Source organism: Camelus bactrianus, chromosome 3 (genome assembly GCF_048773025.1).
Source record: "Camelus bactrianus isolate YW-2024 breed Bactrian camel chromosome 3, ASM4877302v1, whole genome shotgun sequence".
Lineage (NCBI taxonomy): Eukaryota > Metazoa > Chordata > Mammalia > Artiodactyla > Camelidae > Camelus > Camelus bactrianus.
In genome coordinates, this window is record NC_133541.1 from 104072549 (window position 1) to 104091900 (window position 19352).

The following is a 19352-nucleotide window of genomic DNA, read 5'->3' on the forward strand; positions in this document are numbered from 1 at the left end:
GCGGAATCTAAAAAAATGATACAAATGAATTTACAAAACAGAAACAAAATCACAGACGTAGAAAACAAACTTATGGTTACCAAAGGGGAAAGAGGGGGAGAGGAAGGGATAAATTAGGAGTTTGGGATTAACAGATACACACTACTATATATAAAACTGATAAACAATAAGGATGTACTGTATAGCGCAGGGAACTACATTCAGTATCTTGGGATAACCCATTATGGAAAAGAATGTGAAAAAGAGTACATATGTGTATATATAACTGAGGCACTTTTCTGTACACCAGAAACACCCTAAATCAACTACACTTCAATTTTTAAAAACTGTATAGTAACAGTATATATTATGTATCAGACGCTGTATTATCTTCTGAGGTTGTTACTTTTAAAATGTTTTTTCTTTTACATGTGAGGAAACTGGAGAAGACAAGTAACAACTTGCCCAAGGCCCTACAGCTTGATGCCATGCAGAGTCACACCTACTGCCTCAAAACCCTAGCCCTGCTCCTGTCTCAGTGAAGGACACAACCATCACCCTCATCCATGAGATGAGAAAGCTTAGCAACATGCTACATGGTTCCTTTTCTAATCCGAAACCAGGCTGTTTATTTTACTTCCAATGTCCCCCGATAGTCCATGTCATTTTCTCCCGTGCTGCTGCGGCTACTGCCTGGGTTCAGCACGGCACTCTCTCTCTCCAGGACCACCACATCTGCCTCCCAGTGGGGTCCTGGCCTCCAGGGTGGACTCCCCCTAATCCACACAACCCCCACTCAGCTTCCTAAACACACTCTGATCTTGTCTCTGTTTTCGAAGGCACAGAGAATAAAGCCTGCCTGCTCAGTAGAGGCTCACCCATACTGTTGGCACGTAGCTGTTGTTTGTTCATTTTCATTGCTGCATACCGCTCTATTGCTTGAAAATACTCCAAATTATTTATCCACTCTACTGAAGATGGATATTTAATATGGACTCAGTTTGGGGCTATTATCAGTAGTGCTGTAGAGAAAATATTTATTATGCATCCAGCTACATATGTGCACATGTGCATGAGTGTCTCTAGAGTGTCTAGCGGCTGAATATTTGGGTCATGGGACATGCAGTTTCAACTTTAATTTTTTTAAAAAATGCCAAATATTTTTCTGAATGGTTGTACCTGCATTTTTTTTTCTTCATTGCACCAATTTCAATTGTAATGATTAGCACATGGTAGGGAATCAATAATGAATTAGGAACAGAAGGATGGGGAGAAGGAGGGAAGGGAGAGAAGAGATGGGAAGAAGCAAAAGAAGGGGAGACTTATAGTACATCTCAATATTTTTGTCAGGGAAATGGAACCAAATGTCTCAGGAGTACCACCTGCTAGTATCAGAAAGGGGCAGCCTTAACCTGGCTGCAAGGTAAGCCACCACACCATCTGGAAAACGATGCTCAAAGAGGAGACTCACTCTCTCACAGGGTGCCTGTGTCTGAGTCACATCTATCGCTGAGTGCACAGACGGACAGCATTCAACACAGAACACAATGGAATCAGGACAGAGACAGCACAGCTCAAATCTAGGAACACCTCTGTGAAAGGGAATGACAGTTTATACATCAGTCTCTTGCTCTGGGGTCATTTGATGATGTGTTTCCTTCTGGATTGGAGAAAATACAAAAGTTCAGAGAAAACACGGATCAGGAATTAATCCTCAGAGTGCACAGCCACCAAGTCTGAATCCTCCAAACAGCAGTTTCCAGGAAAGCAAAAGCTCTTAATGAGATCCTGTCCTTGAATTATTGACTGGCCGGGTATGGCAAATCTCGCCTAATTGTTTTCACGATGGGAATTTAATTAAAGTGTCTTTGAGGAGGAAAAAAGGTTCCACAGATACGCCTGTTGAGATGACATCCCAGTTCTAATCGTGATGCTGTCAGCATTCTCCTGTAACCACACAGAGGGGTGGTGGCCCAAGGGACAGGCAGGGTCTGCAGGGCCCTCCTGACCTCCTGGGCCCAACACAGCTGCGGAGGAGCCCGGCCCGTGTATGCACTCCAGCACGCCAAAACGTGCCACCCCTCCCACCCCATCCCGCCAAACCCACCTTGAGAACTGTGCTTCCTCAGAGACCCAATTCAATTTACAGGGTTCTCAATAAGTGCTAAGCAGTTTTTAGCCTTAACACAAACATACAGAATTACATATATTTTTATATGTATTTATATATATTTTTATACAGGATATGGATTAAGCGTGCCAGATGACTTGGACTCATCTCCTCTCTAACACGAAATGGGGACCGGCCCACGTAGGCAAGTTCCTGGAGCCCAGTCTCCTCTGTAAGATGGGGTTAATCACACCTATTTCCAAGACTGTTTCAAAGGCAAATTAAGGTAATATGTGTAGAGCACTCAAGGTAAGCATTCAATAAATGTTAGTTAATAACAGTAACACTGGTGGTAGTAATAATACTGCTACTTCCTATTACCACCATTACTATTCCCATTTGCAGAAAGAGAAAAACAGCGTCTGAGATGTTAAATGCCCACAGAGGAAATCCAGCTCCAGTAAACTCCAAAATCTCTCTACTTCACTAGCATCCAGGTGGCACTCGATTGCCATAAACCACTTGGCAATGAGTCCCTCCCTCCCCACAACAGCATTCGAAGCCCTCGGAGCTCCAGAACCCCTGTCTTCCCAGCCTTCTCTTCACACTGCCATCACACACCAGCACACTGGCCACAGAGACCAAACACCCCGTCAGCCTCTCCAGCCTCCGCTCCTAAAGCCCATCCCCTCCAAGCTGCTCTCTTTTAACCCATCCCAGGAATCAATGTGTTGCTGTCTAAACAATTAACCATGAGCAGCAGAGGGCAATATGTAAATGGTGGACTCTCAGGACCCCGGCAGCCTAGTGTGAGCATACTTTGTAAGTATACGTTACAGGGTAACTCCATCTCTTAAAACACAGTACTTGAGAATTGATAATCAATAGTAACAGATAATTCTAAATAGCCTATTGTGGTGAAGCACTCTGTATGAAGTCTTTAAAACACACACATTTTAGTTAATTCTCACCATCTATCTTATGAGGTAGATAACACTAACCCCATTTTACAGATGAAAAAACTGAAGGTTCAAAGAGGCAAGTTTGCTAAGGTTACACAAAAATAAGTGGCAGGGGCACTTTTTGAATCCACACAGTTAACCTCAGCTCCTACATCACTTCCCACAACCCTGCCATTAGAAAACTGCCAACTCAGTGCCAGTTTACTGACATCCTGAGTGGTGGACAAAGCTTTAAAATACACAACAGTTCATAACTGGCCCAACTGGAGGCCTCCCTTGGGGTAAGAAGCCCACTAGCTCGTGCATCTCATTGAGGCTGGCTTCGAGGATGTGCGATCTCTGGTGTGGCACAGGTTCAGGTATCAGTAGGGCTACACACTTAGTTGAACGCTCTGCTGTCACTGTTTTGAAATTTTTAACCATTTTCAAACAAGGGATTCTGCATTTTCATGTTGCACTGGCTTCTGCAAATTACATAGCTGCTCCTCATCCCATGCTGCCGTATCCTCGAAAGTTTTCTGAGATGTTCAGGAAGACATACTTCAGTTTAACAATACCCAGCAAAAGTGTCAAACCTCTGGAACCCCTAACAATGTGCTCTAAGCAAAAGAACCTTAGATGAGGGTGTAGACCAGCCTATAAAGATACTTTTCACATTGTTATTTATAAAGGCAAATAATGCAATGCCCCATAATGATAACATTTAATAAAACATACTGGAATAATTTTATCCAAAAAATATACTTGGACACCCATTAAAAAGTCATTTAAGAAAAAGTTATTTAAGAATCACATTTAACAAAGAAAGACAGTCCCCAAAGTAATGTAAAGTCAATGTAAAAGTGAGAATACCACATACAGTATGATTCTATGTTTGTAAAAGTGATTTTTCTGCAGAGCGAGTAAGTAAACTGTAGCAGGCACGGTCTGCTCCTTCCATGGAATCCTACTCGGCAATGGGAAAAGAACAAACTCAACTGCTGATACCCAGAAGATGAAGCCTCCAGACACAATACTGAGAAAGAAACAAAAAAGGATACAACAGAGCACACACTATATGATTCCAAAGCACGTGAAGATCAACAAGAGACAAAATTAATCTACAAGGATGGAGGTCAGAGTACTGGTTTCCTCTGGGATAACAGACTAGAAAGAGCACACACCTGAAGAGGGGGTGAATATAGTCTGTTTTCTCTTATATTAATCTTGTAACTGTGAGTATGTAATACATGGGGGAAAAAAGAGGAAACATTGTTTTTAAATACGATAATATAGACTATTTGGTTTAAGACTCATCCAAACGAGACCTATGTGAGGGCCAGATGGTTTTCCTACCTTCAGACAGGAGGCTGTTGAGCCGTCCCAGAGCAGAGGGGAGAATCAAACAGAATAAGACAGCAACTACCATCTAAGTTCCTCACAATGCTACAACCCTCTGGGGGTCAGACACAGGTAAATGGAATAGCCCCCACCTCCAGCAGAGAAGATGTCTCAAAATGTAGCTGTGTATGCAAACCAGGAGAAAGAACACAGCTTGTCAGTGTTTGCTTTGTTTTGTTTCATTTTCCATCTCTTTGCTCAGCTACCAACCGTAGCCTTGATTAGAAAAATGGCGATCAACCTAACCTGGCACTGACCCTCGACCTGACAGAGGAGATGGATCCTTACACGAGCTAGACTGTCATCAGGTTCCTGGCTGTCATCTCAAGACCTTTAGGTTGCTCTGCATGACATCAATCCCTGGTTGATAAAACACTGGAATTTTTAATATTCAAACTTTTTATTTACTACAGATGCAAGAAGCAAAGAAAAGAAGGATGGAAGGAAGGGAGGAAAGGAGAGAGGGAGGGAGGGAGGAAGGAAGAAAATTAAACTGGCATCTCTGTTCCATAAGAGATGCAAGAAGAGTTCATCCAAATTTTGCTAAACTTTTCGGCAGGGTGTTTCTGCCAAAGAGTGTTTACTGCTTGCTGGAGAGCCAGATTTTCAACTAGTCATGCTTTATAAGATTAATAAGAACTTTGCACAAAACGGAGTTCCAAAAGGGATGCCAGCTGTTGGTCTGGTTTCCACTAGAACCACAGGATACTGACTAGTTATCAGGGATTTCAAAACCTGGCTGCTCAACAGATTCACCAGGAAAAATGTTAAAATGTTGATTACCAGAGGCCAACCAAGGCCTATAAAACTAGAATCACCACAATGAATCTATTTGTTTAGTCTCTCCCTCCCAAAACCTGCACTAATTCAAACTCAAAACCAAAGGGCAAAGGAGGATGGGAAGGAAAAAAATCAACAAGCACTCACTAAGACACTTCGAAAGTTCGTACTTGTAAACGGCACAGGATGCTGTCTTGGCTAAACACCATTGTTCCCAGTTCAGACAACTTACTCCACTTTACAAAGTTAGTACCTTTAAGGGATCAGGCCACCTTGAAAACAGCATTTATTCACCATTAGTTCCAATAAGAACCTACATTATCTAACGCCTTATACTCTCCAAGTGCAGAGCATTCCCATTTATTATCCTATTAAATCTTCACATCACTCTGTGGGGGAGCTCAGGCCAGCTTTATGGCTTTTCCCAGAGTCAAACGGCACCACACGTAAGTAACCAAGTAGCAGAAACCAGAAGAGAAGCATCTATGTTACTGAAATCAAGATTCCGTCTGCAATGAATTTCCTACCAAGTTCTATCAGACTTTCCCAATTTGCACTTTGTCCCCCTGCCAGCTCCCTCCCTTTTCACTTCCCTCCGCACATCCCCATGTTAGCCCATAAGAAGCCTATCTGCCACTCATTCAACAGCCATGCAGCCTCCTCCTACACAGCCTCCTCGGTGAGCCCAGCCCTGGGCTAGATGCAGGGCTCCAGCAGGATGGAAAAGCAGAAAAGATGCTGATTATATGGACACACATGTATCTTTCAGAGGGCAGTCTTCCTGAGCCAAAAATCGGGCTCCTGCCCAGATGTCACAGTTATAGAAAGGGCCATGTTGCTCCGTGTTCTGTAACTGTTTCATCACCCACTGGAGCACTGGAAATCAAGGTTAGTATGAGCATAGGGAGACCTGTTTGGGGATGAATACAGAGTTTTTATTCAGGCTATTAGATAACTGCACACTCAAGCCCTTTATCATCACGACTGAGGCTTAAAAATAATTCCTAAAGAAAGTGGACAAAGCCAGAATATTCTAATACTTCAGTAAAACCACGTTGGGAAGTCGACTAAAAAGGCCACTGTCAAACACATGGAAGCCACCAAACCGTCAAATTTGTTCCCAGGGAAGAAAAAGATGGAGCAGGGGAAAAACAGATACACAAAGGAAAATGCCCAAAAATCAGGCCCTCAAAACATGTAAATTACGCTATCTGTGATTCACCAGATAAATACTCCAGACACGGGCTGTTTTAATCCTGAAATTGAAAAATAAGAAATTCAAAATACCTTATTTAACAGAATGAAGATTATTCACACAAGCAACTTCAATAATAATGAAAAGTTAAACTTACTGAACTAAGAACAGCTGCTCATCCTATTAATTTAAACTGTGTGTAAAATTTGATTTGGGCTTTTTGGTTTCTTTTCCTGTATTTCAGGAAGGACTTGACTTTGATATTTTATAAACATAGAGTCAACATAACCAATGTTATTAACACACATTCTACTAGAATGAACATCTTTAAATCTCAGAAATAAGGTTTGCAAGCATCAATGGATAATCAGAAGCTGTCAGACATGGAAAGGTGAAGACATCCAGCCATTGAGATGCTCAGCACTGAATATGGGAGAATAGTCTTACTATGCAAAAGCAAGAGAAATCCCCCCACCCCCCGCCAAAAAAAAAAAAAAGAAAGAAAAGAAAAGAAAAAGAAAAATTAAAAAAAATACAAAAAATTAAAAATAAACTAAAACAACTTTTAAAAATTAAATTACTTCCCAAACCTAAAGAAGGAATCAGATATCCAAGTACAGGAAGCTCAGAGGGTCCCAAACAGGATGAACCCAAACAGACCCACACTAAGACATATCATAATCAAGATGGCCAGAGTCAAAGATAAAAAATGATCCTAAAGGCAGCAAGAGAAAAACAAAGAGTGAGTTACAAGGGAACTCCCATAAGGCTCTCAGCTGATTTCTCTACACAAACACTACAGGCCTGAAGGGAGTGGCAAGACATATTTAAAGTCCTGAATGAAAGAAAGATGCAGCCTAGGATACTCTATCCAGCAAAGCTATCCTTTAGAATAGAAGGAGAGATACAGAATTTCATAGACAAGCAAAAACTAAAAGAGTTTAGCAAAACTAAACCCATGCTAAAAGAAATATTGACAGGTCTACCCTAAATAGAAAAGAAGCAGGATGCTACAAAAATGAGAAACTCATAACTGGAAAGGTGATATCTATCATGAATTACAAATAGAATAAACACAAAATTGTAAAAGAAGACATCTAAATCATTAAGAGTGGGAGACAGAAGCAAGGAAATATATAGAGTATTTTTTTTTCTTTTTTAAATTTTTTGTTCTCTGTAGGATGGGTTTGAGATTATATTACTACCTGTTTAATACAAACAGTTATAGTAATGGGTCAATAGACTTACAGAAAAGAGTAACCACAAGCCAAAAACTCACAAGGGAGTCACAAAAACTGAATAAAATCCAAGACAGTACAAAGAAAACTTATCAAACTACAAAAGCAAGAAGAAAGGAACAAAGAGGAAATATCAAATCAACTGCAAAAGTAAGTTCAAAATGGCAATAAACACACATCTGTCATTAATAACTGTAAATGTTAATGGACTAAATGCTCCAGTCAAAAGACATAGACTGGCAGACTAGATAATAAAGCAGGAACCTTCAATATGCTGCATACAAGAGACCCACTTTAGGGTGAAGGACACACATAGATTAAGAGTGAAAGGATGGAAAAGGATATTCCATGCAAATGGAAAAGCCAAAAAAGCAGGTGTAGCAGTACTGATTTCAGACAAAATAGACTTTAAAACAAAGGCCATAAAGAAAGACAAAGAAGGACATTTTATAATGATTAAAGGAGTAATACAAGATGAGGATATTACACTCATTAATATATATGCACCCAATATACGAACACCTAAGGACATAAAACAATTACTAACAGAGATAAAGGGGGATATTGATGGGAATACAATCATTGTCAGAGATTTTAACACTACATTACATCACTAGACAGATCTTCCAGACAGAAGATAAATAAAGCAACAGAGAAATTAAATGATACAATAGAAAAACTAGAGTTGGTGGATATTTTCAGAGCATTACACTCCCCAAAAATAGGATATGCATTCTTTTCAAGTGCACATGGAACATTTTCTAGGACTGATCATGTACTTGGCACAAAAGAAGCCTCAACAATTTTAAGAAGATAGAAATCATGTCAAGCATCTTTATTGACCATAATGCCATGAAACTAGAAATCAACTACAGGGAAACAAAGGAGAAAAAAAGGAAAGCATGGAGATTAAACAACATGCTATTAAAAAACCAATGGGTCAATGAGGAAATCAAAGTTGAAATTAAAAAATACTTTGAGACAAATGAAAATGAAAACCCAACTACACAAAATTTATGGGACACAGCAAAGGCAGTGCTAAGAGGGAAGTCTATAGTGACACAGGCCTTCCTCAAAAAAGAAGAACAATCTTAAATAAACAATTTAACACACCAGCTAAAAGAATTAGAAAAAGAAGAGCAAAAAACCCCAAAAGGCAGCAGAAGGAAGCAAATAATAAATATCAGGGAGGAAATAAATAAATTAAAGATTAAAAAAACAACAGATAAAATCAATCAAACAAAAAGCTGTTTTTTTGAAAAAGTAAATAAAATCGACAAACCTCTGGCCAAACTCACAAAGAAGAAAAAAGAGAGAGCACACATTAGCAAAATAAGAAAGGAAAATGGAGAAATTACAACAAATAAAATAGAAATACAGAATATCATACAAAAATATTATGAAAAACTATATGGAACCAAACTGGATAACCTAGAGGAGATGGACAAGTTTCTGGAAACACACAGTCCACCAAGACTGAATCAAGGAGAAACTGACCACTTGAACAAACCGATCACTAGAAATGAAATCGAATTAGCAATAAAAAACCTCCCTACAAATAAAAGTCCAAGACTGGACGGCTTCACCAGGGAATTCTACCAAACATACAAAGAACTCATATCAGTCCTTCTTAAACTCTTCCAGAAGATTGAAAAGGAGGGAATACTCCCAAACTCATTCTATGAAGCCACCATCACCCTGCTACCAAAACCAGACAAAGACACTACCAAAAAAGAGAATTATAGGCCAATATCACTAATGAACATAGAGGCAAAACTCCTCACCAAAATATTAGCAAATAGAATCCAACAGCACATAAAAAAGATTATACATCATGACCAAGTGGGGTTCATCCCAGGGACACAAGGGTGGTTCAACATACGCAAATCAATGTAATACATCACACCAACAAGAGAAAGGACAAAAATCACATGACCATCTCAACAGATGGCAGAGAAAGCATTTGATACAATTCAACACCCATTTATGTTAAAAACTCTCACCAATGTGGGTATAGAGGGAACATATCTCAACATAATAAAAGCTATGTATGACAAACCTACAGCCAGCATAGTACCCAACAGTGAAAAACTCAAAAGCTTCCCACTAAAATCTGGGACAAGACAAGGATGCCCACTATCACCACTCCTATTCAACATTGTCTTGGAAGTTCTAGCCACAGCAATCAGGCACGAGGGAGAAATAAAAGGGATCCAAATTGGAAAAGAAGAGGTAAAAGTGTCACTATATGCTGATGACATGATACTATACATAGAAAACCCTAAAAGGTCCACACAAAAACTACTAGAGCTGATCGAAGAATTCAGCAAGGTAGCAGGTTACAAGATTAACGTTCAAAAATCAGTTGCATTTCTTTATACTAACAATGAGTCAACAGAAAAAGAAAGCAAAGAAACAATCCCCTTTAAAATAGCACCCAAAGTAATAAAATACCTAGGAATAAATCTAACCAAGGAGGTGAAAGAATTATACACAGAAAACTATAAACCATTGATGAAGGAAATTAAAGAAGACTTTAAAAAATGGAAAGATATCCCATGCTCCTGGATTGGAAGAATCAGTATTGTTAAAAATGGTCACACTGCCCAAGACAATCTACAGATTTAATGCAATGCCTATCAAATTACCCAGGACATATTTCACAGAACTAGAACAAATCATAATACAATTTATATGGAATCACAAAAGACCTAGAATTGCCAAAGCATTACTGAAGAGAAAGAAAGAGGCTGGAGGAATAACTCTCCCAGACTGCAGACAATACTATAGAGCTACAGTCATCAAGACAGCATGGTATTGGTATAAAAACAGACATATAGACCAACGGAACAGAATAGAGAGCCCAGAAATGAACCCACAAACTTTTGGTCAACTAATCTTCGACAAAGGAGGCAAGAATATACAATGGAATAAAGACCATCTCTTCAGCAAATGGTGTTGGGAAAACTGGACAGCAGCATGTAAATCAATGAAGCTAGAACATTCCCTTACACCATACACAAAAATAAACACAAAATGGATCAAAGACTTAAACATAAGACAAGATACAATAAACCTCCCAGAAGAAAATATGGGCAAAACATTATCTGACATACATCTTAAAAATGTTCTCCTAGGACAGTCTACCCAAGCAATAAAAATAAAAGCAAGAATAAACAAATGGGACCTAATTAAACTTACAAGCTTCTGCAAAGCAAGGAAACCATAAATTAAACAAAATGACAACCTATGGAATGGGAGAAAAATTTTGTAAACGAAACCGACAAAAGCTTGATCTCCAGAATATATAAGCAGCTCATATAACTTAATAAGAAAAAAGCAAACAACCCAATCCAAAAATGGGCACAAGACCTAAACAAGCAATTCCCCAAGGAAGAAATACAAATGATCAATAGGCACATGAAAAAAAATGCTCAGTATCACTAATTATCAGAGAAACGTAAATCAAGACTACAATGAGGTATCACCTCACACCAGTCAGAATGGCCATCATGAAAAAGTCCACAAATGACAAATGCTGGAGAGGCTGTGGAGAAAGGGGAACCCCCTCCTACACTGCTGGTGGGAATGCAGTTTGGTGCAGCCACTGTGGAAAACAGTATGGAGATTCCTCAAAAGACTAGGAATAGACTTATCGTATGATCCAGGAATCCTGCTCCTGGGCATATATCCAGAAGGAACCTTAATTCAAAATGACACCTGCACCCCAATGTTCATAGCAGCACTATTTACAATAGCCAAGACATGGAGACAGCCTAAATGTCCATCAACAGATGAGTGGATAAGGAAGATGTGGTATATTTATACAGTGGAATACTATTCAGCCATAAAAACCGACAACATAACACCATTTGCAGCAACTTGGATGTTCCTGGAGAATGTCATTCTAAGTGAAGTAAGCCATAAAGAGAAAGAAAAATACCATATGAGATTGCTCATATGTGGAATCTAAAAAACAAAAACAAAAACAAACAAACAAACAAACAAAAACAAAGCATAAATACAAGACAGAAATAGACTCATAGACAGAGAATACAGACTTGTGGTTACCAGACGGGCGGAGGGTGGGAAGGGATAGACTGGGATTTCAAAACTGTAGAATAGATAAACAAGATTACACTGTACAGCACAGTGAAATATACACAAAATGTTATGATAACTCACTGAGAAAAAAATGTGACAATGAGTTTGTATATGTCCATGAATGACTGAAAAATTGTGTTGAACACTGGAATTTGACACAACATTGTAAAATGATTATAAATTGATAAAAAAATGTTAAAAAATAAAAAAATAAATAAAATAAAGCAAAAAAACCCCATAAATACAAAATAGAAACAGACTCATAGACATAGAATAAAAACGTGTGGTTGCCAAGGGGGCAGGAGGGTGGGAAGGGACAGATTGGGATTTCAAAATGTAGAACAGATAAACAAGGTTATACTGTATAGCACAGGGAAATATATACAAGATCTTGTGGTAGCTCACAGTGAAAAAAATGTGGCAATGAATATACGTATTCCCTTCATGTATAACTGAAAAGTTGTGCTCTACACTGGAATATGACACAACATTGTAAAATGACAATTATTTAATTTAAAAAGTTTTAAAAAAAGAAATAATTGGCAAATAAAAAAAGAAAAAATTAAATTAAAAGATTTTTTAAAGATAAACAAATCCAAAAAATTAAGTTAAATGAAAAAAGCAAGAGAAACCCAGCCGTGCAACAAGACCAGAATGGTCTCCACTGACGGTGGTAACTCAAATCTTGCTTCAAGATCACAGAAAAGTTTTCACTAACCACCAAAACACACATAGTTATGGTGAAAGGGCAAAGCCTAAGAAAATACTTTTACAAGATGATTTTTTTTTTAGAATTTCATTACACGGGTAAAGTAACATTATTAAAGCCAACTCAAGTGGATATCAATTATATTCCCACACAGTACAATAAAAAAATCTATTTTTATGAGGAAAAGAACCAGAAACTGACAAATAAATATATTTTAAAGTCTAGAAGCAAACACAAATGAGTAAGAAATGAATAAGCTTCTCGTAGAAATGTAAGGTTTCTCTTCCTTCTGAAAATTCTAAAACAATACATGCCATTCTCCGCTTTCAAAAGTGAATGCCTGTGTCCAGCTGTTCATAATAAACAAAGCACATTCCCACAAGAGCTAACTTTTAATTTTTTTATTTTTGGATTAAGGTCATTTTCCCGGTTTGGCCCATGTGTCCCAAGGCAAAGCAGTACATCACTTCCAGGGTGTCTGACCCTGGAAGCTCAGGAGGTCCTCTGTGCATGAAGGCTCTGAGCTTACAACAGCCACAGTCACACCATGCACCGAGAAGAGGACACCAAATCTGCGGGACTGCAGTTCATGCCCACTGCTTACACTGACCTCTGGATGTCATGCTCTCAAGCGATTAAATCTCACTCTGGAAGTAGAAAAGAAGGGTTCTCACCCCCATGGCTCTCAAATTTGGGAGCTAACACTCCCAGAAATGGTGTGCCAAGGGAATGCAAATTAACAATGTGGACCATCTTTCTTCAGTGTAATGGTAAATAACCATAAATGCTGTTTCTACTTTAAATTGTACACACTAAGGATTACAACCAAAAGTCTGGTCTGAGTTTTTAAGAAGATGAGGATAATAACAACAAAAAACGTCATAATGCTTAACAACACTAACATTTACCGACCACTCTGGGCAGGCGCTGCTCTAGCTCTCTACATGTACAAACTCATTCAAGTCTCACAACCACCCTCTGCAGTAGCGATATTATGTCCATCATACAGATGAGGAAACTGAGGCTCAGAGAAGTGAAGTAAACTGTGGAAGGACATATAATGATAGTTTCAGAGGTGAGTTTCTAACCAAAGAATCCAGTTCCTGGGATGTAGGGCATGAGATACCCTGTCCGGGCCAGGGGAGCCAGGTTGGCTGTGTGAATGAAGTACACCTGTACTGTAGACAAAGGAGCCGGGTACGGAAAGACAAGAGACTGTGAGGCTGCCTTAGTTCCTGCTGGCTTTCTAGTTCCTGGTTCCTGTCCTTTGGGAGGCCCTATCACTGGTACAGAGATATCCCTGTATTCATTTGCTGTAATAAGTTTCTGTTACTTCTGAAGCATAACAAAGACAACACGGGTGCCTGCCAAAGCGGAAGTGTGAGAGGGAAACAGGTGTGCAGTGGTCCTTGCTCCTACACTCCAGTGATGTGTCCAGGGGCCCGTCTCTCTGCCACGCAGCCCTGTGCTTCAGAGGGAAGAGACCCACCCCTGGCTCCAGGGGCAGATCCTGACTGGGGAGGGCCAGCCACTCAGCCCATATCAGCCTCTGACCATTCTCACTAGTCCAAGAGGAAGCGGGTGATCGAGGTCACTCAAACAGGTTCAGAGGAAGGCCTTGCCCCTCAGCGCTAGGATGGGTTCTCTTGCTCTCACAGATCGCCTTCCCTCACTGAATGAGGACATAAGAAGTGTGCTGACCCTAGTAGCCAATGAGAACACCCAACCTGAAAAAATAATAATAATAATAATTGGATACACAGGGAAAGGTGGAGCCAAAAGAACAACCACCATGTAGCTGACTCTGACACTCACTGGCCAGATTAGCTGGTATAAGTTACCCAACTTCTCTATGCCTCAGGCTGTAAAATGGGGGTAATAATAGTTTCAACCCCATGGCGTGCTATGAGGATTAAATGAAATTACATACATTAAATGCATAAATACACACACACACACATACAAATGTCAAGCACTTAGAACAGTGCCTGGAGGGTAGGGTATAGCTCAGTGGTGGAATATGTGCTTAGCATGCACGAGGTCCTGGGTTCAACCCCCAGTACCTCCACTAAATAAATACACAAGTAAGTAAATAAACCTAATTCCCTCCCCCCACAAAAGAATAATTAAAAAAAGAAGAAGAACAGTGCCTGGCAGAGTAAACACATGTAAGTGATGGCTGGTGTCATCTAATCAGGGTGTCTGTCAATTGCTATGGAAGGTGGCCTGACTGGTACAGGAGAAGCGACAGAACATAGGAGGACTTCTCTGAGGCATGGAGTGCGATGCTGGACTCAGGAAAAATGGAGTTGAGTGCAAAACATCACATCACTCTGTCTTCCAAAAAAAGGTGTCAATTCCATTCTAGGAAAACTGCAGGAAGAAAATGTCTGATGAACTCAGCAAAGGAAGAAAGCACATTAGAAACATCCAGTTGTGGGACACACAGATGCGGAAAGACCCACAGAGCTGCTGCCCAGGAAGGGGCCTCGTCTACAGAGACATCGGCAGGAAGCCAAAACTGGATCCTTGCAAAGAGACACAGAGCGAGGCTCAGTCAGATTCCACAGGAAACGCATTCTGAGCCAGCTCTGAACTGAGCTGACAGGCCACGCACGGGGACGGAATGACATCTGGTTTCCCACCGCACACCCACACCTGCCAAGCAACATACAGCTTGAAGGTCTAATTTCAGAGTGAGCAGCCATGACAGCTTTTTTTTCTTTTAAAAAAATTGTCCATATTTCATCTTCTGGGTACAGTGGCTAGCCATTACTCTCACATTCCCTGCAAAGAGGGGGACAGAAGTAATAACGTGTCCTTCTTTCTCTGACCTCCCCCCAAAATTACCCATTCACTTAGAATGCCTGCCTAAAATGCCTTTCTAAATCCATGTCATGACCTAACAAAATATAAACTTCCCAGCACCTGAATCACAGCTTTCATCACGTCACCTCTGCTCAGAAACCTGTGTGTGGCTGCTTGTTGCTGAAAGAATAAAACCCATTGTCCATAACCTGGAGTCCCCAGTTTTGGGACAAGTCCATCCTTTATAAATGCCCATATTCTGGCCTCAGCACTTGGCTCAAGGTGGGCTCTCATCTTGGCTCAGCAGCTTAGCAACTGTATCACTTCGGGTAAGTTACTGAACCCGAGCTTCAAAATACTGCGGGTGAAGGATCTAGCTTTGATCTTGACATACTAGGAGTCAATAAATACCGTCCTGCTGTGTCAATAACGGAAAAGAGAGTATTTTGGAGAGGATGAGAATATAACAAACCAAAGAAAGGAAAAAGTGTACTTGGTCAAACCTTTTTATAGAGGAATCTGGGAATACGTATCGAAATACAAAATGCACATAACCTTTGACTCGGGAATCCCACACTGTCCATCTACCTTAAAAGGTCATCGAGTAAGTGGGGAAATATGTAACCATAGGGATTTCACCACAGCAATGTGTATAACAGCAAAAATTTCAGAAACGATCTAAATGCCATTAGGACTGGAGCAAGAAAATTATGTAAACAGACACTAATGTTAGGTGATCAAAATTGCTTCTTTCTTCCTGAATTGTTTAGTATTTTTTACAAAATACATATATCATTTTTTTTCCAGAATCAGAGTGACTAAAAAATAACTTTTAAAAATACACAAAGGGAAAAGGTCCTGAAGGATGTTTTCCCTGGATTCCCAGGGCCAATTATCATTTTATAAGGAACTGATGAAGGTTTAGTATAGCTTTTCAGACTAGCCAAAAGCCCAGATACCTGCGAAAAATGAGGCTGAAAAGAGGTAGACGGACTGAAAGACTTACGTATTTTTTGTATAAAATCAGAATTCTGTCCTTTTACGACTTTTATGTACTTTAAAAAAAAGCTCTCTTCTTTACCCACAACTTTTAAGTTAATCCCAACAAACATCCATGTTCTGTGCAAAGCTCTTGTCATGAGGGACACTGAGGGAAAAAAAAAAACTCATGGGTGTTTCACAGCAAACCCACCTCTGACGCTAATAAGACTTGGCATTCTCACTCATTTAGCATGCTACTGGAGCATTCTAGAATTGTCACTCCAGGACCAAAATTATGGGGAGCAGAAATGATCTGTACACGTGATGGGGCTTCAGAATGGATTTTAGATTTCTCGGTTTTAGTTATTCAGATTTGAGTCACCTTTAGTTATTCAGATTATATCATCTTTAAATGATAGGTGAATAAAAAACTCAAGCCATACAGAATGATGCCAAAACACACAGTAAATTTTCCTCTAAAATCACAGTTCACAGCAATAATCACTATCCACATTCGGTGCTTGCTAAACAGTTTGCTTTTGTTTTTAAGCCTACCTCAAAGGAATTAATCATTTCTCACCCATTAAACTGACAAAAATAAAAAAGTATGTTAATATTAATTCCTGGCAATGTTGCAGGGAAACACACTCTCATGTGCTGTTCATGAGAGTGTAAATTAATGCATGAACACACTGGTGACAGAATCTGTATAAACTAAATGTACGCACATCCTGAGAACAAGCTATATTCTTTTACCAAGAAATAATTCACATACCATACAATTCACCCTTCCCGGTGTACAGGTCAATGGTTTTAGTATACTCACAGAGCTGTGCAACCATCAACACTCGTTTCAGAATATTTTCATCACCCCAAAGAGAAATTCCGCACCATTAGCAGTCACTCCCTCCTCCCCTTTCCTCCTTGCCCCTGGCAACCACTAGTCTACTTTTGATCCCTATGGATTTGCTTATTATGAACATTTTAAATAAGCTGACTCAAACAAAATACGGCCTTTTGTAACTAACTTCCTTCACTTAGCACAGTGTTTTCAGGCTTCATCCATGTTGTAACATGATTACTCCATTTCTTTTTATGGCCAAATTCTATTGCATGGATATACCACATTCATCAATTGATGGGCATCTGGCTAGTTTCTACATTCTGCCAATTATGAATAATGGTGCTATGAACATTCTTTTACAAATTTTTCTGTGGACACATGTTTCAGTACAATGTAGAATTGCTGGGTCAAGCAGTAACTATGTTTAACTATTCCAGGCATTGAAAAACTATTTTCCACAGCAGCTGAACTATTTACATTCCCATCAGCAGTGTGCAAGGGTTTCAATTTTTCCACATCCTTTCCTTCACTTGTTATTGTGTGTCCTTTTTCATACAGCCGGCCCAGCAGGTTTGAAGTCGTATCTCACTGTGGGTTTGATTTGCATTTTCCAAACACTGAAGATGTGGAGCATCTTTTCATGCACTTATTGGCATCTGTGTACCTTTCCAGATAGGTATCTGCTCAAAAGTCTTCCCTGTTTATTAACTGAGTTGTCTTTTTATTACTGAGTTGTAGTAGTCCTCTGTATGTTCTGGATACTAGACCCATATCAGATATATGGTTTGCAAATATTTTCTCCCATTCTCTAGACTGTCTTTTCACACTTTTGACAGCGTCCTTTGAAGTGCAAAAGTTTTTTATTTTGACGAAGTCAGTTTTTCCTATTTTTTTCTTTTGTTGCTTGGGCTTTTGGTGTCATACCTAAGAAATCCCCGTGTAATCCAAGATCACAAAAATTTACACCTATGTTTTTTCCTAAGAGTTTATAGTCTTAACTTACTCATTTAGGTCTTTGATCCATTTTGAGTTAATATTGTATTTGGTGTGAGGGAGAGGTCCATCTTCATTCTTTTGAATGTGGATATCCAGTTATACCAATATCATGTGTTGAAAAGAATATTCCTTCCCCTTGGCATACAGCTTTTTAAAATCTACCTTCAACGTTCTATAGCTTGACTGCGGCAGTGGTTACACAACTGTATACGTGTGCATTTGTCAAAACTTACTGAACTGTACAGTAAGAAGAATACATTTTGTTGTAAGTAATAACTCAATAAACTTAACAATTAAAAATTCTCCTTTAACATAGTATCATTTGCCAGCTATATTTAAATAATAAAAAAATTCTCCTTTAGAGAAACCTTCAATATAATTATACAAGGATCACATGCTTCACAAATAGTAAAGTACTATGTATAATAAAGAGTAACTAGAAACCATCTGAGCATCTGTCAGAAAAGAAAAAAGTTAAATAGAATGTAGAATAATCACAGGATCACATGCTATGCAATAGTTCAAAGGAATAATCTGGATTTTATAGCTATCAAATTGATAAAGTTTATGAACATTCTATTAAACAAAAAAGGTAAGTACATTATGATTTACACAGAATGAAAGCATGTAAGGAAAAAAGACAAACAAAACCATACTATACAGGCACATGTAAATATCTAAAGGTATCTCTGAAAGGTCTGGAAGAGAGGTAACACTCATTGCCTCTGGACAGGGCACAAAGGCACCAGGATTGGACAGGGTGGTCAGAAAGGAGCTGAGCTGTCATTTTTCCCCCAAAGGGAAATCTACTCATCGATTACTTGTGTGATTAAAAATTAATAGTATATCATTTATACAAGTGGTAAACAGGTTTATAAGTATGGAATCACAGCTTTTTCATATATGTGCTCATCTGTGCATCCCTGCACCCAACTTACACACACACACACACACACACACACACACACACACACAGAGGCGAACTTACCAATTCGGATTTTCCATACTTTCCCGGAAGACAGACTCCTCCTTCATGGATGCATACTGTGTCCACGTAAGGCAGTGACTCCGTATAGCCATGTTCCTTTCCTGAGGATTGAGCCATGATTCCTCTTCTAACCGGATATCAGGTACCTTTAAAATGTTCACCTGTCCAAAAAAGGGAGGATGGCTTTCTGAATTTATGAAGAGCAAGTGACGTAAGGACTGTGTCCAGAGTTGCTCTCAGCCTTGTGTATTTAAGCGGACAGGTGACCCTGATGTATG

General features: G+C 39.4%; 1 protein-coding gene across 3 annotated transcripts in view; it reads right to left on the bottom strand.

Moving 5' to 3' along the window:
* The window catches only part of PRELID2 (PRELI domain containing 2), an 81606-nt gene that overhangs the window by 46448 nt on the left and 15806 nt on the right, over positions 1-19352 (bottom strand). For all 3 annotated transcript variants that reach the window (XM_074360872.1, XM_074360873.1, XM_074360874.1), the window contains one exon: positions 19075-19235. In XM_074360872.1, coding sequence (XP_074216973.1) covers positions 19075-19235 — 161 coding nt within the window. The remainder of the gene's footprint in view (positions 1-19074; positions 19236-19352) is intronic.